Source organism: Pipistrellus kuhlii, unplaced genomic scaffold (assembly GCF_014108245.1).
Source record: "Pipistrellus kuhlii isolate mPipKuh1 unplaced genomic scaffold, mPipKuh1.p scaffold_m20_p_60, whole genome shotgun sequence".
NCBI lineage: Eukaryota > Metazoa > Chordata > Mammalia > Chiroptera > Vespertilionidae > Pipistrellus > Pipistrellus kuhlii.
Genome location: NW_023425563.1, coordinates 1,740,684 through 1,758,384, shown reverse-complemented (window position 1 = coordinate 1,758,384; position 17,701 = coordinate 1,740,684). Strand labels below are relative to the sequence as shown.

Here is a 17,701-nt window from a genome sequence, read left to right as displayed (position 1 = left end):
CGCTGCGATGCGCAGTGGGTGTCACAGGCCATTGCCGGCCCGGGCACCGCACCGTCAGAGTCGATGTTTCGGGAAAGAGCGACCCCGTGCTGGGCTCCTTTCATCTTGTTTTATGATCCATTGGTGGGCACACACACATGCACACCCGTGCTGCATGCACACACATACACGCCCACATGCACTCTTCCTGCGCCAGCAGCAGTGAACGAAAGTGGGACCTGGAGTTGCGGACCCAGGAGGGTGTGGGGCCCTGGAGGGAGACTACTGGTCATAGGGGATGGGGGGGGTGCACCCCGGGAAGCTCCTGAGAAAACAGGCTCGCCTGGCAGCCCTCGCAGACTCCCAAAAGCCCACACAAAGGATGTGCAAGACCACCGAACTGGGGAAATTTCTAGAAATAAAGCACGCCAACAGGGACATCGTTGTTAAATATTAAAATATATTTACACACATAATTTGTCTGAGGACACCGGGGAACAAACATCCGTGAGAGTCCAGCGAATCCACAGGTTTCTGAGCGAGCACTCGCCGCCGGCAGAGGAAGTGTTTACGGGAGCGGCCGTGTATTTGCTCCGCCCAGGGCCGTGCGGCGGGACAGGTGACAGCAGGTCTGGGTACGGACTGGCTCCGTGGGGAGCGCGCCCTGGAAGTGGTGTCCCACGGCCTCCCCCCGCAGGACCCACAGGAAGTCAGGGCTGTGCCGGGCGGCGGAGGCACCAGCCACCGCCCGCACTCAGCGGGGCCCCTCCCGGGAACCGGGAGCCGAAGTGGGCACCGCGCTGCGCCCACGGGAAAGGCCACCCGTGAGCCCAGGGCCGGGAGGTGCAGGCGGCACTCACCGGGCAGGCCGCAGGGGGCGCCACACTCCCCAGCATTTCCCATGTCGTCAGCCCTTCTCCTTGTCCCCGGGCTCAGACACGGGCAGCAGCCCTCCTGCCTCGGACTGGGGGGCAGTCAGTGAGGGGTCAGCCCCACGGTGGAGAAGTTGCAGGTGGTTTGGGGAGCCCTGAGTGCTGGCCCGGGTCTGGTGGGCGGGCTGGGTCAGACGTTGCTCTGGAGGCCTGAGGGGGCCCCCTGGAGGTCCGAGGGGCTGTCGGAGGCCGAGGACTGGCTGGGCAGAGAGGCTTCCAGGCCGGGGGGAGGCGCCCGCCGGGACCTGTACAGGACGTACGCGGCCGCGAAGAAGAGGAAGCCCAGCACCTGCAGAGAGAGGGCGCTGGACCGGAGCTGCCACCCAGCCCCGCGCCCTAGCTCCTCTCGGGCTCTCAAGACCCCCCACTCTGGCAAGAAGACCCCTCTTCCTGCACAGCCAGTCCCCAGCACGGACACCAGTGCTGCCAGTGAAGGAAGGAAAATGCATTTGACTACAAGCAGAGGCGCCGGATAGGGGGGCTGAACAGTGTTCCCCAAAGATATATCTGAGTCATGATCCCGAGAGTGGAGTCCTTGAAAGACATCACTAAGGGACTTGGGATGAGGGCATCCTGGGTGGGTGGCCCCCAGTCCAGTATGTTGTTCTTGTAAGAGAAAGGAGACGGGTTTGTCACAAATACATTGGGGCGGGGGGGGGTCTGTGAACATGGGGCAGAGATGGGGTGACAGATCTACAAGCCAAAGGCTGCTGGCAGACACGTCCCAGGGACCAGCCTGCTCCCCGGGGAGGGCCTGTCTCTTTAAAACCAAGTGGGGCTATTCTCCAGAGCTCCCCCAGCCCCTGGGCACACTCATCTGGAGGCCCCTCAGGAAGGCCCTGCGTGGAGACAGGCCCTGAGCCTCCCTCCCGCGGGGTCCAAGGCACCAGGTCTGGGCCTCGCCGGGCGCATATGCCCGGCGGAGGCAGGAGCAGAGGGCCGGGCTGAGAACTAGGAAGGCACATTAAAGCCGTGTGGCACGGGCCCAGCACACCGACCCGGCCTGCGTGCCCAGGCTGCCAGGCTTGATTCCTCCGGAGCCACAGGCACACCCAGGCCGCCGTGGCAAAGGCCCCCGAAGGCAGGGCGCCCTCTGACCCCGGGCTGCAAGCTCAGGCCGTGACCCAGGCTGGCTCTCCCAGTCACACAACATCAGGGTCCCAATGCCAGCTCTAGACGGGGAAGGACACGCTCTGCAAGGTGGGCTTCACCCCTGCTGCTAGAAGATTCCGGGCTTCCTCCCGCAGCCGCCCAGCAGCCCAGCTGCTCACCTTATACGCCAGCCCGGCGATGAGCATGTACCGGCTCATGGCTGCGTTCTGGTACAGGAAGCAGGAGCCCTGCTGGCCGCACTGGTCCTGCCACAGCAAGCAGGCCTTGTCAATCACCCAGCCGAAGGCGATGGGCCCCGGGATGCCCCCTGTGGAGAGAGGCCCACTCAGGACCCAACCTGCCCGGCTCCCAGAAAGGGACGTCGGCCACTGGCGTTCCCAGGGGGCGCACAGGGGCCTCAGGGCTCCTTCCCTGGGGCCTGGGCTGCAGGCCAGGGCGTTTCCTGGGACCCCGACCCCCGGGGAGCTTTTGTCAGTGAGGAGAGGCACCGCCCTCTGGGGCCTCAGGTGGAGCCTTAGGGAGTGCGTTCTCCCAGGCGGCCCAGGCCTGGGTGGGGACACCGCGGTGCCCTGTGCAGTGAGCATGTGCCCAGCGTGCGGGGCCCTCGGTAAGTACCTAGCGTCCTAACCACGATCCACTGGATTCCCAGCGCGAAGGACCTCTGCTGGTCGCAGACGCACCTGAGCCAGAAAAGCATGTCAAAGCCGGGAAGTGTGGCCGCCAAGTCACCCCCACGCCCACAGCGGGTCCGGCCGAGCTCCGGGCCGCTCCGCCACCTCCCCAGGTGGAGAGACCTCAGAGGCGCAGCTTTCCCGCCGCCGCCTCGGCCCGGCAGGAGCCCGGCCGGAGCTCGCTGAGGCTGCAGGGCGGCTCCGGAGGGAGCGAGCGCGGAGCCCGGAGTGCTTACCGTAAGGTGGCCGTCAGCGCGGGAATGCTGCTGAGGAAGGTAAAGGTAATTACAACGAATATGAAAACCAGAAGGAGGGGCTTGCTCTGACAAGTTGAAGTGCATTTCCCTGCAGTAGCATGGCCAAAACCAGAGGAAAAATTCTGAAGGACACACCTACAGTCTCGGTACACCTGAGGAGCGCAACAACAGCGCTGATTACCGGGGGAAGGGCCAGGGCCGCCCAGCCCAGGGCGCGGGTGGGTGCGGGCAGGGCGCACTCACCTTCTGGCGGCCGGGGCCGGGCGCCGCCTCCTGGCAGCCCGCGTGGCAGGGCGAGTAGTACATGAGGCCGTCGGAGCCGCACACCGGGCTGTAGAGCCCTGGCTCGCAGCCGCAGGCGGCGTTGCAGGCGGCGGTCAGCTCCAGGTGGCCCTCGGGCGAGGCGCTACAGGTGGGAGATGCGGGTGGTGGGCGGAGGCCGGTGCCAGGAGGCCTCGCCCAAAACCCCGGCCGGCGCGGGGCCTACCTGCTGTTGTGGCGGGCCGTGACGCCCACCATGGGCACGTTGGGGCAGTGCGCGAAGAAGACCAGGATGGCCAGCAGGCTGGTCAGGGAGCAGGCCAGGCAGAACTTGATGACGCTCGAGCCACGGAGCTTCAACTTGTTCACGAAGAAGCCACCCAGGAAGGTGCCGCCCCCACCCGCCGGCACCACCAGGTACCCTGTGAGAGGGGAGGGCTCAGCCAGCGGTTCCTGGCGCCTGGGGTGGGCCCTGATCCTGCCGCATCCTGTTACCCCTCCTTTACAGACGGGGCACGGAGGGGCAGGGCCACCCCGCCCGAGGGCAGCGCGGGCCGGGCGGGCCGGGGCCTGACCAGCGCTCTCTGCTGCGGCCCTGCCTCTGGGAGGAGCCGAGGTCCTGGGCGCTGGCCCGCCACGGCCTCTACCCACTCGGACGCGGGGACATGGGAAGCCTGTGGCCCTGGCACTCAGCATGAAGTTGAGATCAGGTGATGGGAGTGGGGGCTCCGTGGGGCAGTGGGCACCTGAAAGGCCCCAGGCTTAGGGGGCCATCTCCCCAGCACTGACCAGAGCCAGCTCTGGGGCAGGAGAGGGGGCTCCAAAGGACATGGCCGTCCCAGGGGCCTGTGGGGAAGGGAGGCAGTTGTGGGCGGGAATCTGGGTATGCGGAGCCTGCTGAGAGGTGGAGGAAGGGGGTGGGGTCAATTCCGATGGCCCCCCACATGCTGGGAATGGGAACCTGAGGTACCCGGCTGAGTGGCCTGGGTGCTGCTCCCCACCATGTACTCACGGCTGACCTCTCCCCCCACTCTCGCTGCTGAGGAGGCTGCCCCTTGGGCAGCAGTGGGAGGAGGAGCCGCACCCTCCTGGGCGGGCTGCCCGCTCGGGCCAGAGCCTGCAGCCGGGAGGGTCCCCCGAGGCCCCGACACCCGGTGCCTAGCTCAGGGGACGGCACGCCAGGTCCTGGGTGGCGATGGGAGAGGCCGGCAAGCTGAGGGCCACCCCGGCCCTCCCAGCTAGAGGGACCTGCCAGGAGGGCAGCGGCTCCATGAGGCCCTGAGACGGCCAGCACGCCGCGCATGCGTGGGCAGTGGCCTGAAGCCCTCCGGAGGACGGTGCCCCGAGCCTTGCCCACGGCCCAGACCCTGTCCTCGGGCTCTCCCTGCCCGGGCGTATCCAGAAGGCACTCCCCGGGCCCCTTGCTTGTCTGAGAGCTGCTGACGAGGCTGCGGACCCTGGAGTTCAGAGACTTTTCTCACCAAACAGGGTGGCGGCTTCCGAGGCGCTGAGGCTGAACTGGGACTCGAGGAACTTGGGGCCGAACGTGGACATGCCAGCGATGAGGGTGGCCTCAGTGGCCCCGGCCAGGCAGAGCAGGATGAACACGGGGTTCTTCAGGAGGAGCCAGACGGAACTGGACGGGGCAGGGGGCGGAGACAAGAGAAGAGACAGAGGGTCAGAGCCAGGGAGTGAGGAAGCCACGGCTGCCGAGGCCATCGCCCTCCGCAGCTGAGCCCCTGAGCCGCGTTCTGCGAGAAGAGTGGGTGGGTGGCCGATGAGCTGGGAGGCACCCTTTTCCCCAGAGAAACCAAGAGGAAGCGTTAGGCTGGGCTGCGGCAGGGAGAGCTGGCACCAGGATCCTGAGCTCCTGCTTGTTGTAAAGCTGCCGTCACTGGTGACGGAAGAGCCTCTTTGCCGCCTTGGCCAGAGTTCGGGCTTTGGTGAGGAGGGACCTTGAGTGACCCCTGTCACTGTTTAATCACCCGGGGGCAGCTGCTGCCCAGTCAGGGCACTGAGGGCAGGGCTCCGCCGCCAGCAGCTGTGGGAAGGGGCAGGAAGCCCCGCAGGCTTGGGCAGAGGCCCTCCCCGGAGCCCGGTGGGCTGGCCGGCTCTGCGGCTTCGCCTGGCGTACACTGGGGGTGAAAACAGGGCCTGAGGAAGGTGCTGGTGTTGGTGCCACCGAACCTGGCCCGATGCCCTGGTGGACCCGCCTGGTCCCATTTCTGGGGACTGAGAACTCGGTCCCGCACAGCCGTGGGACACTGGGCCATAGGTCCGGCTGCGGGTGGAGGGTTTCAGGAGCATCGGATGCGGGCGTGAGCCTGGAGGTGCTGGCGTCACGTCCAGAAGTCTGTCCCGTGTCACCCTGGCAGGACTGGGGGCCAGGCCCTGCACGCCACATGGGTGAGCACTGCTCAAACGTGGGAGACACTCAGACTGTTCAGATGTGGTGAGAGCCCGGCGGGGGCTCAGCTGACTGGGCGCCCCCGGGCACCACAGGCTGCCGGTTTGGCTCCTGGTCAGGCACACACCTGGGTTGCGGGTTTGATCCCCAAATGACGAGCGTATGGAAGGCAACCGATGGATGCTTCTCTTAGTCTTTCTCTCTCTTCCTCTCTGAAAGCATGTCCTTGGGTGAGGATTAAAAAAGTCAACGGCACTAAATGACAGTAGTGAGGGAGGAAAACGTGGAATGGAAAGGGACCTGCCAGGAGGGCAGCGGCTCCACGAGTATGCGGAGCCTGCTGAGAGGTGGAGGAAGGGGGTGGGGTCCTCAATTCCGATGGCCCCCCACATGCTGGGAATGGGAACCTGAGGTACCCGGCCGAGTGGCCTGGGTGCTGCTCCCCACCTTGTACCCTGGGAGGTCTGGAACGGAAGGCTGGGCTCTGCAGGCAGCCAGGCTCCAGCTCGAGTGGCTTTTCTCTCACCTGTTCCTCCACTGTGCCCCCCCCCCCCAACCCCCGGTCCCTCTCTCTGCACCGTTCTCCCCCTCCGTCCCTCTCCACCACGCAGCAGTGTCCCGGCCGCACAGAAGTGTGGCCAATGGCTTGTTACGCCCCGGAAGGTGCGGGACACACTGGGTGGGACAGCCTCACTCACGCTGACAAAAGCAGCCTGTGACACGTGACTACCGTGCGGCTGACAGTGGCTCTGAAGTGGCTCCTTGTGCCACCGAGGGGCTCCCGGCTGCCCCCCGAGGCCGGCGCGGCCCGGTCACCCTCACCCAGCATCTGTCACAGCCACACGACCGTCACGACCGAGTCGCTCTTCTCGGAGGACGCGGTTTGGGCAGCCGGCCTGCAGCAGCCACAATTCCCCGTGGCCGCCTGAGCCGGAGGGACGGCCGCCCCCACTTGTCTTTCCAGGCAGGGGCGACTGCTCAGCTGACTCCCAGCAGCCCTCACCAGGCCTTGCTCCAAAGGGGAACCCGGTGCCTGCAAAGCTGGCCTCCGTACTCGGTGCTGGGAAGGCCGGGACAAAATGCCATCAGTGGTGTGGCCGGCGGGGCCCAGCACCGTCTCCGCCAGGCACAGGCCTCAGGCCTGTGTGTTCTCTGAGAGGGACAGCGTGTGGCCAGTCCCTCCCTGCCTGGCCCGATCAGCCCACGCTCTGGCTGGCAGGAAGGGGTTCTCCCGAGTGGCCAGCACACTCTGTGTCTCCTTTTCCTGCAGGACGTGCTACTGAGGTCTGGCTTGAATTTGCTCAGAGAACTAGTCACGATTTAACAGGCACACACATCGGCTTTCCGACCAGCAACTGGTCTGGGAACGGAGCCTGGGCACCGACCTCCGGGCGTCCGCCACCCCCTCGGGCCACTGGGGCAGGCCCAGTGCCCAGCACGGTGCCAGCGAGAGCGTGCCAGGAGACAGTGCTCCCACCCCTGCCGGTGTGGACCTGGCCAGCTCGCCTGTGGGGGGCACCGTGGTGGCTCTTTTGGGGGATCTGACAGGAAGTGGGGAGGGGAGAACAAGCCCTAGGCGGTGGAGGCCTGCGTTGGCTCTGCTGCCCTGGAGGGTGCCCTCGGCTGAGCCCCTTCACCCTCCGTGCTGAAGACAGGCACAGGCCCGCCCACTGCCAGCCGCCCGAGCCCGGGGGCTGTTAGACCGCCGGTCACGGGCTCAGGACACTGAGGGTGGGGGCTGGTGAGCGGGAGAGACCCCGTGGAAGGCCCGATCCGGGCAGAGGGGCCCTGGGCAGCCGTGAGTCCCCAGGCCCACGTCCTGCTGAGATCCCAGCAGCCCAGGCAGGGCTCTATTTGTGAATGAGAATGGCAAAGCAAGTCATGTCCCCAAGAGAGGGGAGACGCGAACAAGAGGGCGGGGCAGGCGCAGGGCAGCGAGGGCCTGGGCTGAGGCCGGAAGGGCGGCGCCAGCCTGGAGCCCCTGAGCTGCGTGCAGGCGGCACCTAGTGACGAGGTTCCACAGAGCGAGGGCCTGTGGCCGGTCAGGGGCGACTCTTGGGCGTGGCCTGAGGTCAGTGGCGCCCCTGGCGGCCAGGGGTCATGAGCTCACGTGGCCCCGGAGGACCACCCCAGCCCTCCTAGTTTGGGGCCAAGATTCCGTGTGTGTGAGACCCGGAGGGGCTCCGGGACACAGGTGAGGGCGAGGGGCGCAGGCAGAGGACCGCCCCAGCTCCTTACAGAGGCAAGTCTCTGACGGTTCTCCCGAAGCCGGGGCTGCTGGCCGCCTGTGGGCTCCGGTCCTTCAGCTGGTGCTCAGAGGCTCGCATGGCCACGTAGCGCTGGGAGCCTGGAGGGACAAGACGCCAGGAGACTCAGGGCCTGCACGCATGGGCGGCTGCGCGACGGAGGGGTGCGGACCCACCCTGGCAACAGAGAGGGACAGAGCCAGCAGACGACCTGGCACCACTGAGACCAGCTGTCATGGCCCCGGGGAGGGCGCCAGCTGGCCGGCCCGCTGCAGGATGGAGGACCTGGCAGACACCGCAACTGGACTCTCCTGTGAATCACAGCAACTCACACGACGAGGGGCTTGCACACTCATGGGGGAGGGGGAGGGGGAGGGGGAGGGGAGGGGGAGGGGGAGGGGGAGGGGGAGCACCCACCTGGCAGCCGCCGCGGGTAGCCGAGGATGGGAACCGCAATGAAGAGGGCAGCGGCCCCGGTGCCCAGGAAGCCCACCCACCAGGCACCAACCCACAGCGGGCTCTCGGGGGTCAGCTCGGTCCTGTGGGAAAAGGCAGTGGGGTCAGCATCCAGGGCACTGAGCTGGGTGTCCCTTGACTTGCTGGTCCACGCAGGCCAGTGGGAGGGTGTAGAGTGAGGGACACAGCCCCACCTACCTCTCGCACAGAACGTGCACATTTGACAACCAATTTAGTCAACCTGAGGCCACAGGTGGCGTTTGTACCAGGGCAGAGGCGCGCCATCTGCAGAGAGAGTCCAAGGGTAGCCAGCAGTGCCCCTGCTTCTCAGAAGGCGTCAGGAAGCCACCGAGACGGTGAGGGCCTGAGCACAGGGCGCCTCAGAGCCCGAGTCACAGGACACCCTTCCTGCTCCCTCCTCTGTCTCTCTGTCCTGATATCTCCCTCTCTCCCTCTCTCGCTCCCTCTCTCCCTTTCTCGCTCCTGCTCAGATTTACAAAAACATAGAATCTCAAGCAGAGTGTACAAGGAATAAAAGAAATGCTCTGACATGACAGGCAGGGCGGATTTGGGCTTCACCCCGCCTTGGCACAGAGCTCCTTAATGCTTTGTAATTTCCTGGGTGCAGCAGTGTCTTTGTTGGGATGTGGCCACTCTTGGCGTGTCCCTTGAGAGCCTCTGAGGGGCCTGGCCACCAGAAACACCAACCACGAGGTCAGCAAGTGGCAACTTTTGGTCCACGCCGACTCCGGTGGTAGTTGGCTACCAACGGGCAATGACTTAACCAACCGCCCCTACGAAGTGAAGCCATAAAACCCAACAGAAGGGGGTGCACGTGGTGGAGCGGGGAGGTTGGCACCCAGAGAGGGTGGGGAGCTCTGCCCCCCCACACCGCACACCCGTCTGTTCCCCATGTGTCCTCCCCCAGCTCTGCGAGCCGCTTGAGCAAACCGCTGAGCTGCGGGTCTGGGAACCTCCGCCAGGCCCACGGCGGACGGAGGGAACCTGGGGTCTTTTCTGGGGGATCTCATGGGCCTGCGCCCTGACCTCTGGGGTCTGCGCTGACACTGGAGGTCAGGGTCAGACTGCTGGGTTTGGGCACCCGGCTGCTGTCTGGGAAGCGACTGGCGTGGAAAAGCCCACGGAAAAGAATCTCACACCGGCAGAGGCGAAGCCACTCCGTTCTGCAAAGACACCGAGGCCCGGTCTCCCGCGCTCCGGCTTCCTCCACGCTGTCCGCCCCGGCCTGTCCTCACAGCCCTGGGCCACACGGTGCTCCGCCCACGCCCCTCCCGCAGACAGCGCGTCCTCTCGCCACCCTGTGTTGCAGGGAGCCACTCACCGCCGGCCGATCTCCGTGTAGATGTTCAGCAGGGCGCCCCCGATCAGGTAGCCGGCCGCGGGGCCCAGGATGGCCGCTGTGTAGAAGATGGCTGTAGGGGGAGCAGGGCTGTCAGACACCGGGCCACCGGGGAGCAGCCCACCCACACCCCCTGCCTGCCCGCCCTCCGCCGGGGCGCCCCCTGTCAGCTCCACGGTGCCTAAGGCCTGGCTGGGCCAGCCTTTTAAGGGGATTTTAAAACAATTCTCAGAGCCAACCGGTGCCGCTGGCAGTCCTGCCCGTGCCGCAGAGCACCGAGGCCAAGTGCGCAGAAGGGGCCGGCTCCGAGCAACACCCATCACACTGCCTGCCGGCCTCACTCACCGATGTAGACTGGCGAGGAGCTGGACTTGACGTTCTCGTCCAGGTAGGTGACCCCCAGCGTGTACAGGGGCGTGGCGCCCGCTCCGTGCAGGAACTGGCCCAGCATGAAGACGAGCCGGTAGCGGGACAGGCTGGAGGCGCGGGGCCCGCAGGCCCCGCTGCGGTTGGCGCGGCACAGCCCGAGGCCCTCGTCCACCTCCACCTGGTAGGGGCCCGTGGCGAAGTGGGGCAGCGCGAACACCAGCGAGCCGGCGCCCATGAGCAGCACGCCCCAGCCCAGCCAGCGCGGCTTGTGCCCGTGGCCCCCGAAGTAGCTGACGAAGGTGAGGCAGAGGCAGGCGGCCAGGTCGTAGGCGCTGGCGATGAGGCCGCTCTGGTAGCTGTGCAGGTCGTAGCGCCGCTCGATGGAGGTGATGACGGTGCTGAGGAAGCCGTTCACCGTCATGCCCTGCAGGAAGGCGGCGGCGCACAGGAAGCCCAGGAAGCCCCGCGGCGTGTTGAGGGCCTGCAGGCACCTGGGGGTGAAGGCCCGCCAGCCGCACTCCGAGCTCCGCGGCCTGGCCGCCGGGCAGCACAAGGCGCGGGCGCCGTGCTTCTGGGCCCGGGGCTGGCACAGCGGCTGGCTGCAGGAGTCCAGGGGGCCGTGGGCACCCAGGCTCAGGGGCGCGCCCAGGGACGCCCGCCGGCTGGAGGGGGTGTGGCCACACCTGTCGTCCAGAGCGAAGGCCGGGCTGGGGAGCACCAGCTGCGGCATGGAGACGAAGGGCTTGTCCCCCATCATGTGCTGGGGCATCTCTCCCCGGAGGCACGATCCTGTCCCAGTGCCCGTCTGTTCTGTGAGGAGGAGACGTGGTGAGCAAACTGCACCAACCCACGCGCACACCACCATCTCCGGCTAACACCGCCCCCGCCCCGCCCCCCAAGGGCTAACACCCCCGCCCCGCCCCCCCGGGGGCTAACACCCCCCGCCCTGCCCCCCTGGGGGCTAACACCCCCCCGCCCCGCCCCCTGGGGGCTAACACCCCCGCCCCGCCCCCCCGGGGGCTAACACCCCCCGCCCCGCCCCCCAGAGGGCTAACACCCCATCCACCCCGCTCCCTGGGGGGCTAACACCCCATCCACCCTGCTCCCTGGGGGGCTAACACCCCATTTGCCCCGCCCCCTGGAGCAGCTGCAGCTCCATCTGCCCAGTCAGTGCCCGGGCTGGTGGGGTGACCTTCCAAGACCAGCCCCGTCTCCGAATTCAGGGCCCCACCTGAGGCCACACATACAGGGCAGCACGTCTCGGCCACCATGGCTGGGCCTGGGGTGGGCCTCTGCCGGCCGCACCGGGCCAGGCCGAGGACAGCCCCTCCTGACCGAGGCCTGAATCGGATGGGGCACAGCCGGCCGGCAGGCTGGGCGCGGGGGCCCACCGGCCACCCTGAGCACACGTCCCGGCTGCTGTGAGGACCTTCCCTCCGGCTTCAAGCGTGGCCCTCATTCTCCTAAACACACCCTGCTAGCTTCCTGTGCCTTCGTGTGAACAAGGACTTCGTCTCAGCCCGAAGTTTGGGGGTGTTGGAAGTGAGGAAGTCGGGGAGACAGCACAGCAGGGAGTCCTCCCAGACAAACCGGGAGCCTCGAAGGGTGACGGCAGGGACCCCGGTGGGACCCGACAGGCCTGGCACTCGGAGAGATGGGGCCTCCGGCGGCAGCACCGGGCGCCACGCCTGCGGTGCAGCCTCTGCCCGCGCGGGCTCCTCCGCCAGCCTCTCACCGCGGCCGCGGGCAGCGCACGCACGCTCCCCCGTGCGCCTGGAAGAGGCGCCGCGGCGCCGGCAGGGCCAGGTGCGGGGCCAGTGCCGCTGGGCAGAGCACAGTGCGCTTTCCCTCAGGGTGACCCCACCCTCCCCCAGGCTCTGTGCGGGCGGCACGCACACTGGCCACCGCCGCCTTGCAGGTCAGCCACGCGCCCAGGGCCACACAGCTGCCGTGCAGACAGCACTCGCCCGGCTGCCTGGCTGCCGAGCCGGTGGACATGCGTCACAGCCGCCCTCCCAGGCATTTATTGAAAGGACGCGGCCAGCTGAGTGGCAAGTGCATGCAGGCCGCTGTTTACTTTGGAAACTGGCGCTGCCAGGCTGTCAGCGGCTGTCGCTCAAGGCTGTGGGTGGGCAGCAAAACTTCCACTGAAGCCATTCCCTGGGGCCGCTTTATTTATAGTGCCACCGCCCTGTGCAAGCTGGCAGGCCGGGCTGGTCGCCGGGAGCAGCAGGAGAGCCCGGGCTGCCAGATTCCTGGAGGGCTGCACCTCCCGCCGCGGCCCAGGCGGGCGCCGGGCGACAGCCAGCTCGCACCCTGGCACCTGGAGGCCAGCACTCAGGTGCAGGGGGCCGTGCCGAGGATGGCCAGCCAGAGCCCTGGAGCCCTTAGGACAGCCCTGCCACCCCCATATTTCCAGAGAAATACAGGAAAGGCGCGAGGCTGCCTGAAGTTCCAAGGCCCAGAGTCACCCTGTGTCTTTTTTCCTGATGCACACACAGGCAGGTACACACAAACACGTGCACATGCAACCCACAGGCTCGGGCTTCGTCCTGGGCTGGAGCACAGCCTGGGGGAAGGAGCCAGCCAGGCCAGGGGCCGCCCCGGCCTGTGGGGGCCGGAGGGTCAGTATGCACCCAGGAATCACTCCTATGTGCTCATTTCCAGTAAGTGATCTGCAAACGGAGGACCAAGGTATGCCGCCTCCAACTCCTGCCCACCACCCTCACCACCCCTCCCTCCCGTTGGCTCTGGGCTCGCTCGGGCAGGGGGGCATCAGGCCTTCTGCTGGCCTAGTTTTGTCATTAGGAATGGCCACAGCAACGCAGAGCTTCCTGTCGGAAAGCAAAGCCGAGTAACACACGAACCACTAGGCCGATGGTCCCAACAGCCCTGAGTCAGGGTCAAATCTCACTTGAATTAAAATCTACGTCTCTGACCTAAACAGACAGCGGCCGACCTAGAACCCCACAGGCCGCATACACTAAAGCAGCACATAGAAAACCTTATTTTAGATGTCAGCGGGGCGCCCCGTTGGTGGCCACCACACGCACGTGGTCAGAACGTTCGCACACATCAGCCCGCAGGCCTCCTCCAGGCCCTCAGGGCCCGGTTCCCGCGACGGGGCCCACAGCAGCCAAAGCATGGAGGGCGCTTCCCTGGACCCAGTGCCTGTCACCTGCCATCCCGCTCACAGCTCCCTCCAGGCTCGGACTCCCCACTGGCAGTGGATGCTTTCTCTGCAAGGCGCTGGGCTTGCCAGCGCATCTGTACAGAAAGGGGAGCCGTGCCCCCAGACTCAGGCACTGAGCGTAAGGGAAGCTTGAACAAAACATCCCCCACAGACTGCTGCAGGGGCGAGGGACAGGCCTCCTTCTGGGTGCTCCCGCCACGTGAGCCCAGAGCTGGTGGTCTGCCTGGCACTCCCGCCCTGTGGCCAGGGGTTCCAGGCACCTGCCCACCTCTGGGCCATCCTCTCCCTGTTGCTCTGCGGCCTTCATCCCCCCGAGAGGACAGCTGTGGCCGGAAGCCCCGAGGGAGCCTTCGCGGGCATCCTGGCCCACAGAAGCAGGCCCGCAGCGCCCCCTCCAGCGGCAGCGGCTGTCCCTGGCCAGTGGGGAGGGGTGTCCCTGTGTGAACGCTGTCTTAGAGTGAGCCTGGCCCTGGCCACCTGAGGCGTCTGGCACCTGCTGCGAAGAAATCTAGGCCGTCCCTCAAGTACACTGAGAAGGCAGGGCCCACGTGGCTCGCTGCAGCCGGGCCTGTGAGAACCGGGACTCCACAAAGAGCTGGGAGGTTTGGACGCATCTGTCTACGCAGCCCGCTCCTCTTATTTTCCAGACGCTACACGGGAGTCCCGGGCACCTGCTTACTGCATTTTCCAGTCGGAGGCGAGGCTCTATGCAAAGCAGGGCAGCAGGAAGACGCAGGATTGCTCGTGTGGCCCCTGGGCCCTGCCTCACTCCCTGGGTCCCAGGGTCCTCGCACCATGACGCTGGGACTCCCAGGCAGCCGTCTTCTCCCCGGGACCCCTCCGGTCTCTTCGGGGTGGGGAGCCTTTCACTTCTTGAGGTTGCGGCTGAAGCAATTTATAGCGCAGACACCCAGACGGCAGGACTGGGGAGCCGCAGCAGTGCCTGGTAACCCCTGGTAACGTGGGGATCGCGGGAGCTGCTTTGCATGGAGGCCACAGTGAGGAATTGTCTGGGAGGACAGGGAGGGGCTGGTCCCTCAGGGAGTGTCCTGCAGTTCCGCATGGACGTTCCTGTTTCCACTCTGTCTCCGGCGCCTGAGCCCAGCGTGGAGGTGGGGTGGGCTCGGGGGCCTGAGGGACCTTACTCCTCTTTCCGACCCACAGTATAGATCCAAACAAAGCGCCACCCTCCCACTCCGGGGCGATGCAGAGGCGAGAGGCTGCTTGAGAGCCAGGAGGAGCTCCAGCTTGGTGGGCGTCTCAGAGCCTCAGTTTCCCCACTGGAATAGGCGTGTGACATCACGGGAGGAGGCTGAGGCGAAGGCCAGCCTCTCCACTCGCAGTGGGTCCAGGCACCATTGGAGGCTCAGGAGAAATCAGATGCGTGGAAAGGTGCTATGGAGCTTGGGGTGCTGGAGGGAGCAAGCTCTGTTCACACGAGGGGCCGACCCAGGCAGAGGCTGGGCTTGCCCACTTCCTGTGGCCTCCGAGGCTCACGGCGCCTGCAGAGTGGGCGATGCCTCCACAGGCCCAGAGTGGGGAAGAGGTGCCACATCTGGGCTCGGGCCAAAGGGTTTGCCACAAAAAGTCACTGAGAAGAGGCCCACCCATGGGAGAGGGTGCTCAAGTGGAGCCAGCCCACTGGGAGAGAGGACTGTCGGGACCGCCCGCCAGGGGCCTGTGACTCTAGGATGCCCATCGGAGGAGCCAGCTGGTCTGTCAGCGAGCCCTACCCTGGGCGTGGGCCTCGGGGGCCCTCGCCATGCGCAGCTTTTGCAGAAAACACATGGTTGGTACAGTGTCCACCTGTCCCCAGCAATGTGGTCGGAGGGCTAATCTGTGTAATGCTGGCGAAATCGGGGCTGTGCTGTGCCACTGAGGGGGGCCGAGGACCAAGCCAGGGCTGGCCCACGAGGGGACACAGCTGGGGCCGGCATTCAGCAGCCAGGCGGCTCTCCTCCGCCTCTTCCAGCAGCGCCGTCACCTGAGGCCGAGCTGCCGCCCCATTCTGGGTGGAATCCTCGTGGGCCTGTCCGTCTTCCTCCCACAGCCCCATGCCCGCACAGCCTTGACGTTCCAAAGGCAGACAATGGGCTCAGCCACGCCTGAGGGCAAGAGACCACGTGACTCAAGGGGGACATTTCCGTGGTCTGAGCCCACACCCCAGCTGGCCGCCTGTGAAGGAGGCAGGGGTGGTCCACCTGCACCAGGCGCGGGTCTAGCTCCTGCCCATCTCTCCCAGGGGAGGCCCAAGGAGCTCAGAGTCGCCACAGTAGCAGCCATCTCCCAGAACATGAGTCCACAGAGCCGAGAATGTCTGTCTATTCCCCAGCAAATCTGGCCTGGGCTGGAAGACCCAACACCCATGGAGACTTCCAGACGAGATGGTGCTGGGCCCCATGAGCTGACTTCACAGCAAGGCTAGCACCTTGGCTTTGGGAAGTTGGATGTGGACTGAGAACCCAGGGCACCGTGGCTGTCAGGGCGGAGGACAGCCAGGAGCCCTGAGCTGAGTCCCTCGGAATCAGGTGCTCTAATAGGGACAGGCAGCCCAGACCCCCATTCGCTCGGCCACCATTCTGCCCGCAGCAGCACCGGCTCCTCCCGCGGTGGTAGGGTGGAATTGGTCCGGTCCCGCCTGGCACCTGCTCCGGAGCCACACCCCAGGAACCAGGGCTGGGTCAGAGCACCCGGAGGGAAGCAGCCCAGGGAGCATTCCAGGCAGCACCTCGGGCTCCCAGCAGGAAACAGGACAGGTCCCCACCCAGGCAATCAGGAGTGCGGTCGGACTCAGACCCCGCCCCGCCTGCTCCGGCAGCCAGGCCTGCCCCGGAGGGCCACCGGGGCCACGCAGACAGCGGCCCCACACCCCGAGCAGAGCTCCGCTGTCTGGAGTTACACAGCCTGGGTTCAGCCCTTCGCCTCAGCCTGGCTGTGACGCGGGCGGTCACTTAACCACGCCTCGGTTTACCCCAGTGGAGTGGGAGCCACAGTGGCCCTCCTGCAGTTGCCGGGTCTGAGGGATGATGCTCAGGGCACTCCGCACTCAGGGCACTCTGCACGGGCAGACAGTCTATGCTCAGAAACAGCTCCTGCTGTCGGTGTTAGGGTCCTGGAGGCAGCAGCGGGACCGCGAGCTTTCCGTCCAGAGCCCCCGCCCGCCCGCAGAGAACAAGCCTCAGGCCCACGGTTCAGGAGGCGCCCCTCCCAGGGCCCGGCTCTGACCCGCAGAGGACACGCTGCTCCCGGCAGCACGGGGAGAGCGGAGGCGGGAAGCTGGTTAAACCGTGGAAAACTACTGTGGTTCCTACAGGCCCCGCCGCCTATCCCATCTCCGGTGGCCTGGCCGCAGGAGGGAGTCCAGGCACGGGGGTCCCAGTTCCTCTGTCCGACCAACTGGCCTCCACCCCGCCCCCGCGGTGTGACCCCGCCGCTCCAGCGGGTTTTCTCCATCCGGTTCCGCCAGCAGAGGCAAACTCCCCAGAACAGCACCCCACCCCCCCGCAGGTCCCGGTGTCTGGCCGGCTGATGACCTGCAGCCCAGTGTGCCCACTCGGTGCCAAGGGCAGTCCCACATCCTAGTTTTCATCCTCCCCTGCCCTCTCTGCACCCAGGGCTCCAGGGCCCCCAGCTCTGGGCCGGGCAGCTTGGCCGGGCGTGGGACTCCGCGTGGTGGGTGAGGACCAGAGCCCGAGGACCAGCCCCCCACCCTCGGCCCGCGCTCCCCTCCCGGTGTCCGGAGCGCGGTCGGTGGGAGCAGAGCCGGCCTCTCTGAGTAACTTCTGAGCATGACGCTTCCTCCTTGACTCAGCGGCAGCCGCATCCGCCGTAGGTGGGGACCCGCCGCAACCTGGCGGCTCCGGGCCGCGTGTCCCGGCGGCACCCACGTGGCCGCTTGCCTGTGTGCGCCCACCCGCCAGCCCGGCCCGCCTGAAGGTTCCCCCCGTCCCGTCCCGTCCCGTCCCCTCTTACCCTCCCCCAGGCACCCCTGCCTCCCAGGCTTCCCGCCCAGGCGGCTGGAAGGAAAGGGGCATTTGTATCCAGTTCCCCAAAGGCAGCGCGGCTGGGGGCGCTGGTCCACCTCCCACCGCACTCCCGCCCCAGGGGCTCGGGGAGCACTGAGGTCCAGACCCCCGCCCCCGCCCCGATTCCCCGGCCCGAAAGCGCCGGGGCCGCGCTGGCTCCCCGCCCAGCGCAGCAGGCACCGCGCTCCGGGTCCGCAGGGCGGGCGCCCCCCGGGCATCACACTCACCGCTCCCCGCCGCGGTCCGGAGGCTGCGCTGCGCACCGCGCTCTGGCCGCCGCTCCGGGCCGGCTCCGGGTTCATTCATCCGCCGGCCGCCCCGCCCCGCCCCGCCCCGCCCGCCCGGAGGGGCTGCCCCGGCCCTGCTCCGACCCGGCCGCGCGGTGCCGGCGGGCCGCCCACTGAGAGGCCTGGGAGCCCGGGCGCGGGAGGG

At 66.9% G+C, this 17,701-nt stretch overlaps 1 protein-coding gene across 2 annotated transcripts; it reads right to left on the bottom strand.

Annotated features, from left to right (window-relative positions):
• Window positions 1–421: 421 nt before the first annotated feature.
• SLCO4A1 (solute carrier organic anion transporter family member 4A1) lies at window positions 422–17,573 on the bottom strand. 2 transcript variants are annotated; one of them, XM_036420048.2, is made up of 12 exons: window positions 17,497–17,573; window positions 10,028–10,861; window positions 9,665–9,755; window positions 8,284–8,405; window positions 7,859–7,967; window positions 4,695–4,849; window positions 3,440–3,635; window positions 3,196–3,358; window positions 2,932–3,104; window positions 2,640–2,704; window positions 2,183–2,331; window positions 422–1,200 (listed from the first exon to the last, which is right to left on the bottom strand). In XM_036420048.2, the coding sequence occupies exons 2-12, from the start codon at window positions 10,818–10,820 to the stop codon at window positions 1,042–1,044; spliced, it is 2,175 nt and encodes a 724-aa protein (XP_036275941.1). In that variant the 5' UTR covers window positions 10,821–10,861; window positions 17,497–17,573; the 3' UTR covers window positions 422–1,041. The 2 variants fall into 2 exon arrangements, with proteins under 2 accessions (XP_036275941.1, XP_045430962.1); XM_045575006.1 differs by having other exon boundaries at window positions 10,028–10,856; window positions 17,497–17,571.
• Window positions 17,574–17,701: the final 128 nt, after the last annotated feature.